Source organism: Trachurus japonicus, chromosome 14 (assembly GCF_045865225.1).
Source record: "Trachurus japonicus isolate A0001 chromosome 14, Traja_1.0".
In the NCBI taxonomy this organism is placed as follows: Eukaryota; Metazoa; Chordata; class Actinopteri; order Carangiformes; family Carangidae; genus Trachurus; species Trachurus japonicus.
Window position 1 is genome coordinate 24,444,791 of NC_140920.1, and position 16,854 is coordinate 24,461,644.

Below are 16,854 nucleotides of genomic sequence, written 5' to 3' on the forward strand. Positions count from 1 at the left end.
GTCCAAAAAAATGACAAACACAGTCGCACACAAACACAAATGTGTGCGGTTCACGGTGAACACACAATATAGTCGGAAGATTATTTTGCATAATTTATAGCGTATGCTATGGTGCTTCTTGTGCATCCTGGGGATTTTGTATGCATTTCAAATGAAATCCGCAACCAAGCCATAAAACATGCACAAGCTTGCAGCCATATCTGCAAGAAGTGAGACAGAAATTAACAGTAATTAGGTGAACCCCCCCTCCCTCTCCAAATCCAAATGGGACATTATGTCTCAGCTGAGACTGAAAACTTAAAAAGACGCACACACACACACAATGATAAGTCTTTGTGCGAAGTGTGCATTCCATTAGGAGGACCTTCAGTGTGTGTTTCCTCACCAGATCAGAGATGTCGTCTTCCAGCTTGGGAACAAAGAAGAGCATCTGGTTGTCGACCCACACTTTCAAACGCAGGTAGTGGTTGGATGGGTCTAGCTTATGAGTCTGTAGAAATAAAACAGGAAACAAATGAGGAAAAATATTTAAAAATACAGTATTTTAACAGAGGAAACTGCTAAAGTTGACACGCTGCTTTCCAAACAAGAGACATAATCACTTTAATCACTGCCATTAAACCTTGACCTTGTGATTCATGCTCCCTGTGAAAATTTCAAATTCAGCCATCAAAACACAATTTTCTTCACAGCTGCCTCACACTCTAAAGCTTATGACATCCACTGACACAATCACACAGATATGTATGTTTGAAATCATGTATGTAAATCCACATATATCTGAATATATGCGTCGCAGAGGGGGTCATGCATTAGACGCTCCAGTTCCTCGCGACATGTTTATGGCATGCGTGCAGACGGACGCCCACACACACACGTCGATCAGCTTTACGTGTTTGGCAACAGACCCTTGGGTGGAACGTATATACGTATCATTAGGCATTATGATTCTAGTGCATCTCTGGCTGAGACCAATTAGAGAGAAGAGGAGATGAGATGAAGGGGAAGGACAAATTGCGTGTGACAGTAATATGCGGTGTATATTATATATTATATATTATATATTATATATAAAGGTTATGGGAATTACAAATAACAGATCTGTGATGCTGTCAATCTAAGAGCATCCACACATCCACTCGCATGTCAGTCTTACAACTCAAGTATTGAGATAATCAGATAATCATACATCTAATCATCCACATTGTTTTCCACTTACCTTGCACTGAATTTTAAAAAGTTGTCTCTTTATTATTTTCTAGTCGCTAGTAGTAGTAAGATGCCATTGTCCTTATGTGATAACTTATAGTATTCTAAACTACAATACTTATGACATTCATTCCTTAATGATTGCATGTGTCTGACAAAGCCGTTAAGATGAATTATTATGCAGCTCGACAACCGCCACTTTTAGCTGTGTGTATATGCAAACTGTATGTCACCTGTCACCTGGAATCATGTATCATGTTCAGGTAATTATCACTCGAATGTATTGTTCAGCGTGTACTCCAACCTCACAGTTAACAGACATGCAGCTAATGAATGATGTCCCGGAATGTGAATGTAACATTTGTCAGAAGCGGCTCACCTTGCAGACGGCGCTCAGGACTTCCAGCGCCGTCTCCCCGGGCTGTATGATGGCCAGGACGGGCTGGTTGTTGGGCAGACACACCCAGGATGGAGTCAGGTAATCAGGCACCCAAATGTCACTGTCGACATTCTGCTGAGGGAGACTCTTCTCAGAGCCCTCTCTCTCCTTCTGAAAATACAACACACACAGATACAGATATTGAATGTTAGCCTTTGTGCTCAGAGAAAAAATATTCTATTATCCACTTCTAGACCCCCCCCCCCTCCCCTTCTCGATTCATCATGATTTATTCCCTCGCTCTCAAAAGAAACCAGATTTGCTTGGCCTGATGATGAGACTAATGTGATGGAGAGTGGCGGTGGCCCTGAAAGCAGCAGGAGATCTGATTACAAAATCTAATTCATCCGTGTTGATGAGAGTCTCTCCGTACCATCGCCACCCTGTGTGGGCTCTTGTGACTCTCGTGTGTGTGTGTGCACTTGTATCTTCAAGCATGTGCGCGTGTGTGTTGTGTTCAAAGTGCAGCCCCGTAACCTTTAAACCCGTCAGTCTGACCTCAGACAATCTGGCAGCTCTACGCCGGCCTCTCTCCTCTCTTCACTCGCTCCCTCTTCTATTCGACCTCACACTGTCTGTCACTGATACCTTATCACCTCCTATCAAGTAGCAGCATCCACATTTATTCTTTCATTCCTCCGTCGTACACACACACACACACTAATCATTGCCTCTCCTTCTGGTGGCCCTACCACTCTATCTGTACATCACTCCATCATCTCCCTCCCTCCCTCCTCCTCCCCCCATCCCTCCATTCACGCCACACAATCTGCTGACAGTTAACAATCTGGCCCAGTGGTCCGTGTTTAAATGAATTTAGACTTGGCTGTGTATGTGTGTGTGTGTGTGTGTGTGTGTGTTTGTTGGACAGACATAAAGTGAACCAGAGGAACAGAGATGCAAAAGCACATATGTGTGCGCACTGACACATTATGTGGAGATGAAAACCAAATGAAGACACATGACTATATTGAAAAACACACATTTATATTTTCTCTGTCAGACAACAGACCGGGGGGCCCGTAGCTAGTACCTCCCCCCAACTCCCTCAACTCCCCAGCTCTGCTTAGCACCATCTGGCTCCCCTCCTGCCCATCCAGGATGCCTCTGCTGGGGGGTGCAGCAGCAGAGGCATCTCTCTCCCTCTCTCCTGCTCCCCCTCCTTTATCGACATCAGTGGGATTCCCCCGAACAAACAAGAGGAGAATTTAAACTGGAAAAGTCCATCAGATGAGACAAACATTTGGGACCAATCTTGTTGGAGATGCTAATTGAAATCATCTGATAGTAATATATCAAACTGAGGTGTTTGTGCAATTTCATTATTGTAACCCTAAGTTATACCCACACTACCAGCTGAAAAGTTGGACGTGGGTGGAAGGAAATCAATCTCCCATGGTGCCACTGGGGGCTTCCACAGTCTGAGTGGGTTTGTGCTAGTTAAGTTTGCTCCTATCTGCTGAGTTCAGACAGAGGCCTGTATTCCCTCTCCCCCTCGTCTCTGCTTCCTGCTACCACTTCTCATGAAATATGGAGCTGGCATGCTTGTCCTTGCCACAACCCATGGGTAATTGGACATTTTCCCTTACAGTTCATATAAATTCATCAGGCTGCGGTGTGTGTGCGAGGCGCTAACTGGAAATCCTTTATTCCGACGGTGGCCGTAAGTATTTCTTAGATCTATTTCTACAGATATTATTCATCATTTGCAATTGTTTTTTAAAGTGTGGTCAATAGGACAGATACAAGGGAGCACAGATGGTCTGAAGCTGCCAGGTCCTTTGGTAGCAAAATGTCTGCATAATTTGTTGAAACATCAGAAAGCTAATGATCTGAACATATCAGATCAAATTTGTCTCAGAGGGATTAGCAGACAGAAATATCCCTCCAGTCGATGGCCTATGATGCTGATGGAGTCGGAATAGCCTGGAGCAAGTGAAAGGAAAAAATGGGAATCTGTCAAGACTGATCTGGAAATGGTGTTTGAAAGACTAAAAGGATGGTAGAGGACGAGAATGGAGGAAGAATAATGGCATTTTATTCTAATAAAGACAGAGAGACTGCAGATCCAAGTTTATCCTACAGAGATATTCCAAGCAAATCATTTGTCGGCTGACGCAGTAGAAACAGCTGCTAGAGATTATTTAAAAAAGTTGTCTGCTGCATCAATAAAAAATAAACACAAGAATCATCTGATGACACTGAAAGAAAATGTTCTGCTGCTTTCAATGTTTCATAAGTCTGTAAATCTTTCCAATCACTCCTCATTGAGGAGAGAAGTGGATGTCAGGAAACATTAAAACAGGAGATTGGAAATTACCTCAAATGCTCACTGAAGCGGACGTGTGCAGGGATATTTTGTGCTTCCCCCCAAGGATAACCCGCCAAATGAAGAGCCAGAGCACCAAAAGGATCTTAGTAAAGTGAAAAGAGGTGGAAAATCCAGCGATGCTGCTGGCCTCAGGGTCTTAAGAAGCCCGTAACCCATTATACAAGAACAAAGGTTCATCAGATGACCCAGTGATTTTTTATGCTGGCTTATGAGAAAGGCAAACAATGACAAGGAATTAGCCTAAAGCTACATGAGCTCTGGGTCTGTGAAGTGAATGCCAAACTAAGAGAAGGAGGAGGAATTCAGCGCTCAGCCTTAGGAAGATTATTACTGTAGAGATAGAAACATTCACTGTGTCTGTTGTGGCCTTTGTCATGTTGGTTTGGCTGCAGGACGGGAAACAATAACAGCGGAAACTGAGACAAGTTCAGGCCCATTTTATGTTACATCAACAAAGATGAGTCTTCATGAGAGAGTTATGGGGATCATATAAAATGACACTAATGGACATAATCATGGTCCTAAATATAAAGGTGTGTTTTTTATTATCTACTTGTGAAGTAAAGGTGGTGGAGCTCTTACAGATTTCTCACTGGCAGAGTCTTCAAACATGCGCTCCAAGGGCTTTCTCACAGGCTCCATCCCATCAACAAACACCTGCAACCACAAAAAGAACAGCACATTGCAGCTGCATCTGAATACGTCACAGAGCACTTCTTACATTTACACCTGGAACTCTCTCATCAACACTTACTGTAACATATATCCTTATTTCAAACCTGCATTACACTCAGAGTTTTATCACATCAAATACCAAAAGCTGTAAAGTCAATAAAACACTTGTAGTAAGGATGTGTCACTATGGAGACCTGGTTGATGGAGGGATGTCCCTTGGTCTTCCTCTTGGAGGTTGTGTCCAGCCCCCAGAGGGAAGAGAACCGGCTTCTGCGTTTGCTGAAGGTACGAGGCATGGCCTGGTTCCGCCTCCGGATGCTGCTCTCCGTCCGGGCCGACACCTGAGAGAAAGAAAACATTTTAACCTCAACTGACTGACATGCTAATTTAGAGACATTAAGGCAATATTATTTATATATTCATATGTAACTGGTCAATTGTATTAAGCTCTATATAACTGATCACCCATCAGATTTTATTTTACCTTTAAAATTCAGTAGTAAGTTCATTGAGAGGCTGATCAACTGTCTAAGAAAACATAAATGGACTGGGAGACGATGTTCACAATTCACTCACAGCAGCGTCTGGCTGTCTGTACTACGAGTCATTCCTTGCATTCATGGTTATTAATGCACACGGAGGCATGGAAACCCACCGATACATAAAAATCTCACATTTTCATCCCCCCAGTATAGGCTAATGTCACACACTGAGCCCTTTCAACCTCTCATCTCCCTCAGTGACCTACTACACATGCATAGAGAAACCACTCTTGGCATTTCTGGGTTAATTCACATTGAACTTACTGGGCTATGAGCAGCTCTGACTCACTATATGGTACATGAATACATGCTTTGATGTACATGTATGTGTGCACGCACAAGCCGTACTGAGGTTATGTGCTCATTGGTCTCCTGGCAGTCGCTGCTCATGAGACGCACACGCTTCAAACATAATAGGTCAAACTGTCTTCTTAGACTGCTCTTATGTAAGCTGTATGCATGAGGCCTATATATGGCCTGTTTTACTACGATGTCTCCTTTGAATGTGGATAATAACACTGATGAATGGTTGGAATGGTGGTAGAGTGTAAGGGGAGAAAGAAAAAGACACTAACTATTATTATATATTACTAAGGCAGTGTTTTTCAACCTTGGAGTCGGGACCCCATGTGGGGTCGCCTGGAATTCAAATGGGGTCGCATGAAATGTCCAGTAATTAATTAAAAAAGTACTAATTATTATTCTCTTTAAAATTATGATTAAAAACACCACACACAATCCGAAACAACTGTATTCTATACTTTCACTTTCTTGAATTTGAATTGAGTTCAAATAAAATGCAACATATAAGCTGGTGCATCTTGATTGACGAGTTCGCCAAAAATTTGTGATGTCAAAATGAGGTCACAAGCCAGAAAAGGTTGGGAGTTACTGCACAAATGCAAAGCAGTGTGAGTTTAAGGGCTTTTAAGAGTTTGTATTTTAGTCTTCATTTCATAAATCTATTTCAACATCATTTATTTCTTTCAAATGTTCGACTATCCTCAAAAATGCATCCATCTAAAGCAGTACTGTCTAAATCAATTATCAAAATAAATAGAAGCCTGGGAGAAAAAATGGGTATGACAGTGAACACAGCTGGAAAAAAGATGGGAAAAACAAAGATGGGTTGAGAAAGAGAGGAAGAAAGGATGAAGGAAGACAGATGGGAAGAAAATAAGGCAGATAAGGAGAGGGAGAAGGAGAGACAGACAAAGGAAGCGAGGGAGTAGGCAGGAGAAAGAAGGGGTGGGGGTGGGGGGGCTGCAGAGCAGAGAGTGTTAAGCCTGTTTGTGGGAAAGTGCCTCAGGGATGGCAGCTTACTAACAGAGTTTGTATTGATCCACCACCAATCACAAAAAAAAAAAAGAAAACCACAATGAGGCTCTGATGTTGTGTGAACGTATTCGTTTGGTAAATCAAACAGTCTGCTGCTATGAAACTGACCCACAGAGAGATTGCCTCCATCTCTTCCACATTGTCACCTGGACGATGTTCAGAGGAGCAGCAGGGTTAGACAGTACACGACAGCCAGCACAGCACGTACTGCAAAACATCCATCAGCGGTTGTGTTTCATTCTGTACATTTTTTGAGCGCTCAAGTTGACAACAAGAGCTTGTTGCAGAGCACATAGTTCAAGAGATTCGACTTTTAGCCACAGGCTGTAGCAGTCAGCACCATGCAGAGGAGAAACAATTGTCAGCATGCTTAGTGTTCATTTCCCTGCCATTGCTTGGAGGGGACAGTACAGTATGTGAGGGGAATGTTCTGAATGCTCCGAGGCGAGGGCGGCGTGTACAGTGAACCTATCGTCTCTCATACATTTACTTGTGAGAGGTAAATAATCCATGTAAGGATTAAAAGCTGAGTGCAAGTCCCCGAGAGAAAAAAAACAGTCAAGATGACTTCCCTCAGAATAAATTTAAATATGTTTTTACAACATAAGAGTCAAACCACTGAAAGTTTCTGCTCTGTTTCTGTTGTAGTTACCCAGCCATGCCAACACAATATGTCACAGCTGGAGTGAGTTTCACTGTGCATTTGTTTCCACTGAAAAGAAAATGATTGCCTCCTTTAGATTCCATTGTTAGGGCTTTGCAAAAAAAAAAAACTCCTACAGATACAACCGCATGAAGTAAGTTGGAAACTTTCCACCTTTAATTTAGACAGATTGCCATACTTGTGTTCTGGCTTCACAGAAGCGTATATGGCCATATATGACCTGGCTCTGGTCCACATTTGTCTGCATTTAGTTGGTTCTTGAATGGACAGATTTCAACATACAAAAAGCTGCTTTAGGTCAACTGTACAGGATTTCTAAAAAAGGCTACAGTTGTAATGCTCCTGCTAGTCATTTAGTATTCCTTCTCCTGTTTGCTACTTGTTTGTCCAGTTGAAATACGTTTTACCCTAAGGCTATACGCACACTGTCAATTAGTTTGCACATTTGCCAGACCAGTAAAAATTCTTGCTTTCAGTAGGTGCAAGTGACAAGATGTTCATTTTAACAGCTAGAGAAACACACCCACTCTCCAAACTGGGCTGGTGGACAACAGCAGAAACGTGTCAATGCACGTGGGACAGAGTTTGAGTTTTGGACTAAGCAGCTTTGATTAGTTCTAAAATTGAAAGTTGCAGAGAGTGTTGGAACGAGTAGCCAGTCACGAGTACTGAAAAGGTGTGTGCCTGAACGTTGAGTGGGTTTGTGGGCATACCAGCGCATGGAATGAAGAAACGGAGAAGATGCCCAGTCGTCCCATGGCCAGCTTGGTGGGACGCGAAGCAAAGCCCAGCAGGCGTTTGGGGTTGGGGGGCTCGCCGCCCTGTAGACTGGCCAGGTAGCAGCGGCAGCGGAACAGATCCATGTGAAAGCGTTCCAAGTTCTGCTCCCACAAGAAGATCTAACAGAAGGGGAAAACGTGTGAGAACAGGATTTGCGGTTATGTAACGAAAGCAGCACTTTGCTACTGATAAGATCCAGATTTATCCATGCAATGACAAATGATGAAAACCACAATTTCGATAAAGAGAGGAGAAACAAAAAAAAAAAGATTAAATATGCATAAAAGATGGCTGTGTGTTCGATGGTTATTCGGTGGTTTCAGGGCGAGTGAGATGTGGGTGTGCTGAAGCCCCTGTGGAGAGGTATTACTCACCAACACAACCCCCACCGGTTTGTGACCTGTTGTGCTATGTGCAATGTATCACAGGGTGGGCCGTGGGAGGTGGAACATAGGAACACACACACACACACACACACACACACACACACACACACACACACACACACACACACACACACACACTGTGCAGCGCAACCTAGACTTAATTCACACTGATTCCTGCCTTCACCTGTTTTGTTCCAGGGCTGCAGCTCTCTCTCTCTCTCCTCCAGTCTTGAATTCAACATCTCAAGCTCATCTTATGTAAACTCACTTTGTAGAATAATGTGGCCCCAGATACTCATCTTGAAAGGAGTCAGACCTGACCACTCAGGTTGAAGCCTCCTCTGCTCCTTTCATCCCAAGTGTTTGTATAAATGTTCCTTTACAATCGTCAATCCCAGTGTTTTCTCAGAAATGGCGAATGTTCTGCGTGATTGAGATTAACCACTTCCAGCTGCTTTTTATGTAATATTTCTCTTTGGTCTTCAGTTTGTGATTGACCATCAGCCAAATACTGCACACACACACAAAGACAGAGAGGGGAGGCCATACAAAAGGAGGCCGATCGTTGGTGAGCATGTTCTTAAGCTCTCCAAGTGTTTACATGCAACGCTGCTTTGACATTCAGCAGCAACTCCAGACATGCATAGTATTATAGAACGAAGCTGTATAGGCGATGTTCCTCTGAAAGCAAACAAACCTGATCTGAGAGCAGCTTTGACGCTTTGTCACGTGACTCCAAACAACGCTTGAAACAGCAATTAGATATAAAAGATTTGCAGGAAGCATCAACTTCACCTGTCCACTCATGTAGGCAATGCATATGTTTTGACATGTGCAATGAATACTCTGCAGCCGCTTCATCGCTCGCATGTGTTTATCAATGAAAGCCAGTTGGGGTATCTGAAAACATCTGTCAGTGCAAGTGCTCCTTAAGAACATTTTGTCTGGATGACGGCATGCAGTAAAGATGATTTATTGGAGAGTTTGCGAGAGCGTCAGTGCCACAATGTGCGTCTGTAAAGCCCCTTAGGTGTTTTCTCTGAACTGGAGAGGAAGCTTAGGACAGTCGGTGGGGTTCTCAACACATGAGACCACAAACCTGGTTCATATCAGCTTCACTTGGACGTGAAAAGCATGACCAATTTGCAACGCAATGATATGAAAAAAAAAGCTTCAGTACTCCTCTGTTTTGGATCTTGACAAAATCAACTTCAATCTATTTGACTGTTTTCACTTGCCTGCTCCAGTATGGTCTTCCTCTTCTTGGCGTCGGTGACGGTGGACAGCTGCATGTCTCCCATCTTCTTCATCTTCTCGTCCATGTCGATCTTCTGCTCCAGCTTGCGGATCTCCGTTCGCAGCAGCCGCACCGTGTCCTCCCTGTGGTGCTGCCGAGCGAGGGCGGCGGCGCACGCAGAGTGGATTGCTGTGATCCAGTTCTCCAGCTCTGTCTGGCCTGACGTCTGACAGAGGAGGGAAAAAAAACAACAACAGGTAAGAGCGAGTTGAAGATCTTAAGACAACGGGGTCACAATGGTGAGAAAAACAAATTAAGAAATTGACAGCAGAGAGAATTTAAATTCCTTTGATCCTGAGAGTAGGTGGCCACTATAATCTCATCATCATTTTATTACTCATCTTCCCATTCAGTGATTGAATGTCACTGTGGACAGCTGCCATGAATATAAACACATTTTAATATTACACAATAGTGACTGTGGTGGATCACTGTCACAGTATGACAGTTTGGCCTTTAAACATGTCAGACATAAAACAAACACATCGACACAGGACTGGCTTATCTCCCACATGTGGGTAAATGTCATGTACTTGTGTGCAACACGCACACACACACACACACGCACACACAAACACACACAAACATACAAATACCCATGAGAATTGAGGTCTTTATGCATTCCCATCCATTTTTGTCCCTCTTGGCAAGCAGCTGACTTTGTAGAGTCCCAAAAAAACAATGAAACAATTAAAAATCCCTGGACCCAAATTAACTATTAGACTGTGAAATACTACTGTTGTTTTAGCCTTAATTTTATCCTTGAGCAAAATACATCCCATGTGCCTTTGTTTTGAGAGGAACCCAATTGTTACATCACACTGAGGTTTTAAAATCCCAGCTCCTCTCTCACCTGGAAGAGGAAAGCGTCCCCCACTGAGTTGCTGAGGCAGAAGACAAAGTCTTTCTTGGGGTGTTCAGGTACGGCCTGGACGATGCTGTTCTCCACCCACAGCGCGTGTTTAGGAACGCTGTTGTGGTCGATACCCGAACGGCCGTCCGACTCGTACAGGAAAAGGGTGCATCCTTGAAGAACAACAGGGAAGACAGATGTGAAAAACAGAAAGACAGGAAATTCATTCATGAATGTACAGTGCGCTTACAAATCATATTTCCTCAGTACTCAATGGTGGATGTAAAAATCTGGTGTGATCTGGGGAAACAAGTATTTAATCCCTCATTGGTATTCAAGCAAAAAAAAAAAAAAAAGTATACAATTACAGTATGAGTCTACATATTCAGGGACATGAGGTCAGGAGGCCATCGAATGCATTTATTTTCGGATGGATGGATTAAAGGAGAGGAGGCAGGCAGGAATGCAGCTGCAGAAGCTGTATCTTGCGCTGCATTTCCAGAGTGCGAGAGTGGATTAGACACGGATGCCGGCGTAAAATTAAATTGTGATGAGGCCGAGGTAAGGCGATGTAAGGCCGCACAGACGAGGGTGAGAGAGGACGGCAGAGGTGACAACCAAGGGCACAGGCTGTGTTAAGACTGATGTGATTACACCCTAACAGGATGGAGGGAGTGGGATATTAAACAGACCGGGGTCAGGTAAAGATGTTTATCTGAATGCAACATCACAGCGGCACGAATTTGTCACAGAAAAGAAGAAATACTTTGATCATTTTTTCTTTATCGCTAGGGCCTATTCAGAGATATTATAAGTACCTTAATTCGTACTCAAAAGCTTGAAAACTACTTCCAACAATTTGTGTTGCTCTCCACAATCCAATACAGGTAAAAGACCAAACAGAATCAATGCCACACCTTTCAGAGAAACCCAGTATTGTTTCCACTTGCGCCTCGTTGCAGGTTCCACCTTCTTGTTTTTCTTATGAACCAAGAAGTTCTTCACAGCCAGAGCGCCGGCCTTCCTGACTATGCCCTGTGCGCAGCCAATCAGAGTGTCCGATGGATAGGCGCTGCTGAGCGTGCCGCTGCTCTGCTCATCGCTCACGGCCGAGCCGGCCTCCTCCGTGCAGTCCCGACCCTGATGCGTCTGATGAGACAGTCGTTGAAAGATGAAGTGAATTCGTCCCACGCGCTGACGTACAGTCTGACAAACTCTTGTATGAAAAGTAAAACTCACCCAGGCTTGATTGTCCAGCTCCTTCCGGAAATTCTCATAGACTCCTCCCCTTCCTCCTTCGCCGCCTCGTCCCTCTCCTCCTCCTGCGCTGCTGCTGCCGCTGTCGCTGCCGTTGAAGACGCTGCTCTCGGCGGCAGAGTAAACCGAGAAGGAGGCCGACATGGCCTTACAGCGCCGGGACACCAGCTCTCCGTCCCCGTCCATCTCCGTGGTGACACCGTCAATGCCGCTGTCGCCATACTCACTTCCTTCACCCAAAACACCCGAGATGTCCTGCCCAGCAGAAAACACAGGATGGAAGTAGAACTGATTATAAATTATGTATTTATTAAGATGGAATATATATCATTTTTGGATACACATCACATGCACACACAGCTGGAAAAACTACAGATTGAAGTACAAGCCATAGGTCATAATACAAGAGGTCATTTCCCTCCAGTTGCAAGAATCAACCCCACAGCCAACGCGAAACTAGCGGTTTCTGACTTAATGTTTTATCTGTGTGTGTGTGTGTGGGTGTGTGGGCGTTACATGTCTGGCCCCTATTTAGCCTTGCACTTCTCCTACTTGCACTTCTACATGAAGGCTTTTCACTTCGACTGAGGGGCTTCTCCATGCTTCCACACTTGTCTTTCACCAAACTGAGTCTCCCTCTGTTCTTTTTCCCTTTGTTTTTCTGCGATGCGTCGATCTATTTATATCCAGTCTAACAACCCCCTCAGCCTGGCTAGATGAATTTATAATGAGCGCTTAGGGTGCTCTGCTATCCAAGGGTGCTTAGGGGTTGTGGGAATGAGTTGAAAGAAAAGCCTGGTTTGCTATTTTAGTACTTCCTTCTGATTTGGCAACTTTTTTTTAACAATGACACATGGAAATCAGAGAAAACATATGATTTTTTATTTTTTTTTTAATCCCACTGATATAAAGTTTTATTTGTGCCCATTGAATCTCTCATTAACTGGCTTCTTGGTGATACACTGCAGTGAATTCCTCTTAGGGGAAAAGAGATGTGAGATAAGCTTGTAAAGTCTGACCATGATGTCACTGTGTGTGTGTGTTTTTGTATGTTAGGACAGTGGTTAGTGAATGAGGCATGAAATATATTACGCATTACTGCTTTAACTTCTGCAGGGCGGATGGAGAGAAACCAGGCCATCGTTAAACAAGTTCGCCCCACAGCGCATCCGCTTATCCGACTCCTTATTATCCATTTCCCCGCTACACAACTGTACACACATACTTGGATGTGCAAACATGTGGCGGCGTGCACACAGGAAATGTCTCCAGTTGTCAACAAAATGTTAATTGGGGGATTGACTGGTGTCCTCTGTGAGCCCCCTGCACTTCCTGGATGCTTCTAGTAAACAAAGTCTCTACAGTCAGTTCAATGAAATGTGATCTAACCTGAGTGGTTTGTGCGCGGCGGCCCTGGAACGCAGGACACGGCGCGGCTGGGATCCCGAGGCCGGCTAAGCCCTCAGACAAGCAGTGGGAGCGTCGGCAGGGGAGCGTGAATGCTCCGTACCCGCCGCCGTCCTCCTCGCTCGGAGACATCAGCCCCTCCTCCCCGTCTCCGTCTCCATCGCACTCGGCCTCTCTCCGGCTTTTAGCGTAGCGGCTCCTCTGCCCCCTGAGGCCCGGGCTCTTCTGGCTGCACAGATGGTCCAGAGACGATGCCCTTTCAGCTGAGCCTGGAACGTACACAGGTGGTTAGTGTGTGTGTGTGTGTATTTGTGTGTGTGTGTGTGCAAGGTGAGGTTACTGCATTCTGATTACTGCAAGCCCATACAATATTCTGAGCTGGCCTACCACCTGGGGCAGTGCTTAGACCTTCAGCAGTTAGGTTACCAGCTACCGCCTGCTGTCATGCTGAGCTCCAGCCGCTCTGCACAGCACCAGTTAGACTAACAATCCTATGATCAACTGATCTACAGCCAATGATGGATGGCAGCTAACCTTCAATCAGCACACTTTCTCAAATCATACTCGGGGAATGTCTGCAATTTTCTCTACCTCTCCCCCCATCATCATCTATAAAGTGAACCAAATCAAGCTAACACTCCTGCACACATGACCCGATGTATATAAGGACAATTTTCTTTCATCCATCAGTCAGGATTCCCTTTGAAAGCTCCAGTGGTGCTTTTTGAAACCTATTCAAATTCCAGAACCAGGAAAATATAACTTAAAGGGACAACGAGGAGTTTCTATTTGGCTATAAAAAAGTCTCACGTTAATGTGGATGAATCTACGCTACCCACACTTGTTAATGGGCCCATTTTCGCTAAATATATCGTTTTGCCTTTTTTGTCTTTTGTGTTATTTTGTTATAATTAGTGGTGGCGTTTCTTTACTTTTGGTTTCGCGGCGAATCATGAGAATAACGCCACCAAATCGCCGTTTATGGTCGAAACTACGAGGGTATGTGATCGTCTTCGAACCTCTGACTTTAATTCTTGATGAATGAAAACATGAGTCTGTCTTGCGCCAGTCAAAGAATTTCACGGTAGTAGTAGTGTGAAAACGCTTCGCTTTTCCAAAACTCCTTGTTGTCCCTTTAATGTCCATCCGCATAAATGATATTGACAGGCACAGTGAATATCATTCTCAATCAGTGAGAAGGATTAATGTGGGTTCTTTAGAATTACAATAAATAGACTGTTCCATGTATGTGTTTATAATCCCAGGGCTCCAGACTGGCCCTTAAATGGAGGCATTTTGCCCCTAAAATTTGAGACAGTCAAGTAAATTTGTCATCTGCTTGCATATCTGCAACCCTAAATGTGCTGTTTTGTTTTTTTTAATACTCAAAGAATCTGGATTTTTTAAATAAATTTTTTATTTAACCTTTGTTTATCCAGGAAGGATCCATTGAGATTTAACAATCTCTTTTTCAAGGATGTCCTGGTCAGGAAAGCAATCTGTCATTACAGGTGTCAGGCCAATGTGTGTGAGGATCATGAATGAAAAGGAAATGTGAATATTTGGTTTGCAAGTCGATTTACAGCATGTGCATCCCTAGATTTCTGCTGGCATTTACTAACATTTTAAGTTCGGGGCCACTGTGCTGCTAGTATAAAGGTTAGTCTGGAGCCCTGAATCCTCACCTGCCCCGGGGCGTGTGAACTGCTCCTCCTCCTCTTCTTCTCCTCCATCCACGATCTCCTCGGTGCTGGTCAGGTGCTCCTGGCTCAGGTCCGACAGAGAGAACTCCAGGCTGTCTTCTCTCCACATGTCCGCCGACTTGGACCTCTTCTTTTTAACGCTGCCTCCCTCCCGCGGGCCCTCGGTCATCCGCTGCAGGTAGCGCTCCTCTCCCAGAGTGTCTCCGTCCCCCTCCCCCATGGAGTCTTCTCCTCCATCCTGAGCCAGAGTGTCCGCCTCCGAGGTCTCGGGGGTCGGCGTGGCCAAGGGGTCGTCATCTTGCTGAAAGGACTCCGGCCTCATTGTCATGGCAACACGCTGCGTCCAGTGAGGGTTGATGCCGAATTCCCCGAACGCATCTGTGGCGTTGAAGGGCTCCAGTCCGTTCTCGGCCAACGACTGCGGGATGCTGGGCGTGCTGGAGGAGCGCGTCGAGGCCTCCGAGTTCCTGTGTTCCTGTTTGACTGAGGATGAGTGGCGGGAGCGGCGGGTGATCGGCTGCTTGCCGGAGAGACGGAGCGAGCGGGATGTATGCTTGCGGGAGAGTCCCGTCACATCGCCATAGAAACCACTGTCCCCATTCTGACTCTCCACGTTTCCCATGATTCAACTGTGGATTAAGGAAGAGGCTTTTGTGAAACATATTATCCACCTTAGAAATGTTCCCATTATCCCTTTATCTAGACCGTGACTATTTCTTTATTTCTTTTCTTTATAAAGTAGTGAGCTAAGTGTTTTACAACTGTGCACCACATCTGTGCTTTATATCAAACATCTGCATTCAATAACTGGCACACTGATCAATCTGAGGTGCCAGATCTCTGTTTAGTTAAAAATTCTGAGTATTAAGTTCGTTAGCGAGAACACAGCTGTTTGTGGTTCAGTTTTTTCTTATTTAATTAAGTTGTTATACGGGCCAATGCTTTTGGAGAGGTCAGATAAACAAACAGAGGAACACACGACACCTTGTGAGTGAAATCAAAAGAACCAAGAGGAACCAAATAGGAGCTACATGTGCACTGGTCATTTACTGCACTAGATAACTGATCATGTTCACAGACTTTCAGCAGGTATTTATTTAAGTGTCCTGTGTAAAGATTTTGATAAAATAAAAAAAAAGTTTGTGAAAAAAGAATATCTCACTCGGAAAAACAAGTGTTGAAAAAAGACCATTTTTGGGGAGATTATTTGCCAAAACACACAAACCATATCGGCTGTGTTGTTGGAAACTTTCAATACCCTGCACTATCTCTTGCAGTCTTTTCACAAATTCCCCACAGAACTGATCTGAGTGCAGCTCTGCCTGTGATGAAGTGTGAGCTAGTTTACAGAAGTTAGAGACTGTTTTCAGTTCAGCTCGAAACCACTGAGAAACACACGGTCTGATTTCACATCTCCTCAGCCAAACTGCAGGTTTGTGCAGCGCTCCAATTCCAATTACGACCTGACAGACAATTAACTGTGTTAAATGGGTTGATTATGTGTTCATATTTATTGCTGAGAACCAGGTCAATCACTGCGTTGGATGACTGCGTTACGTTTGATGTCCCGTTAACTACCGGTGGTGTGTCTGAGCGGCGTGTGGAAATCAGAGATCAGGTATCTGCTGACCTGAGGGAAACTCCCCTGCCAGTCTGTGGCTACTTTAACTGACCTGAATGTTTGGACAGCGGACTCACTGAGACAAAAAAAGTGAATTAAAATTTTATCTAGAGCGTAAACACAGCTGTTGTTTCAGAGAAAGGCTTTCCGAGAAAGATTTTCTGTTTTTCTTCCTTTTAAGTATTTAGAGTGCATCAAAATCTCATTCCCCTTTTAGTCATAACAAAGACTTTTAAAACTTTAAATGCTAAAATGTTCCATCTTTGAACTTTTACAGAGGTTTCGGTGCAATTTAGGTCGATAAATGTAAGTCCTTAGTCATTAAGTCCTTGTTACTTGTACTTTTCGATC

The 16,854-nt window shown here is 44.3% G+C and overlaps 1 protein-coding gene across 1 annotated transcript in view; it reads right to left on the reverse strand.

The window, feature by feature from the left end:
* Positions 1-16,854, reverse strand: part of LOC146974814 (rho guanine nucleotide exchange factor TIAM1-like) — a 57,723-nt gene that overhangs the window by 22,381 nt on the left and 18,488 nt on the right. The window contains exons 3-13 of the mRNA XM_085798468.1: positions 14,865-15,511; positions 13,162-13,448; positions 11,755-12,027; positions 11,433-11,664; positions 10,516-10,688; positions 9,604-9,828; positions 7,913-8,098; positions 4,850-4,996; positions 4,563-4,637; positions 1,589-1,759; positions 386-490 (exon numbers count right to left, since the gene is read on the reverse strand). Of these exons, the coding sequence (XP_085654594.1) occupies positions 386-490; positions 1,589-1,759; positions 4,563-4,637; positions 4,850-4,996; positions 7,913-8,098; positions 9,604-9,828; positions 10,516-10,688; positions 11,433-11,664; positions 11,755-12,027; positions 13,162-13,448; positions 14,865-15,504 (2,514 nt within the window). The 5' untranslated portion in view covers positions 15,505-15,511. The remainder of the gene's footprint in view (positions 1-385; positions 491-1,588; positions 1,760-4,562; positions 4,638-4,849; positions 4,997-7,912; positions 8,099-9,603; positions 9,829-10,515; positions 10,689-11,432; positions 11,665-11,754; positions 12,028-13,161; positions 13,449-14,864; positions 15,512-16,854) is intronic.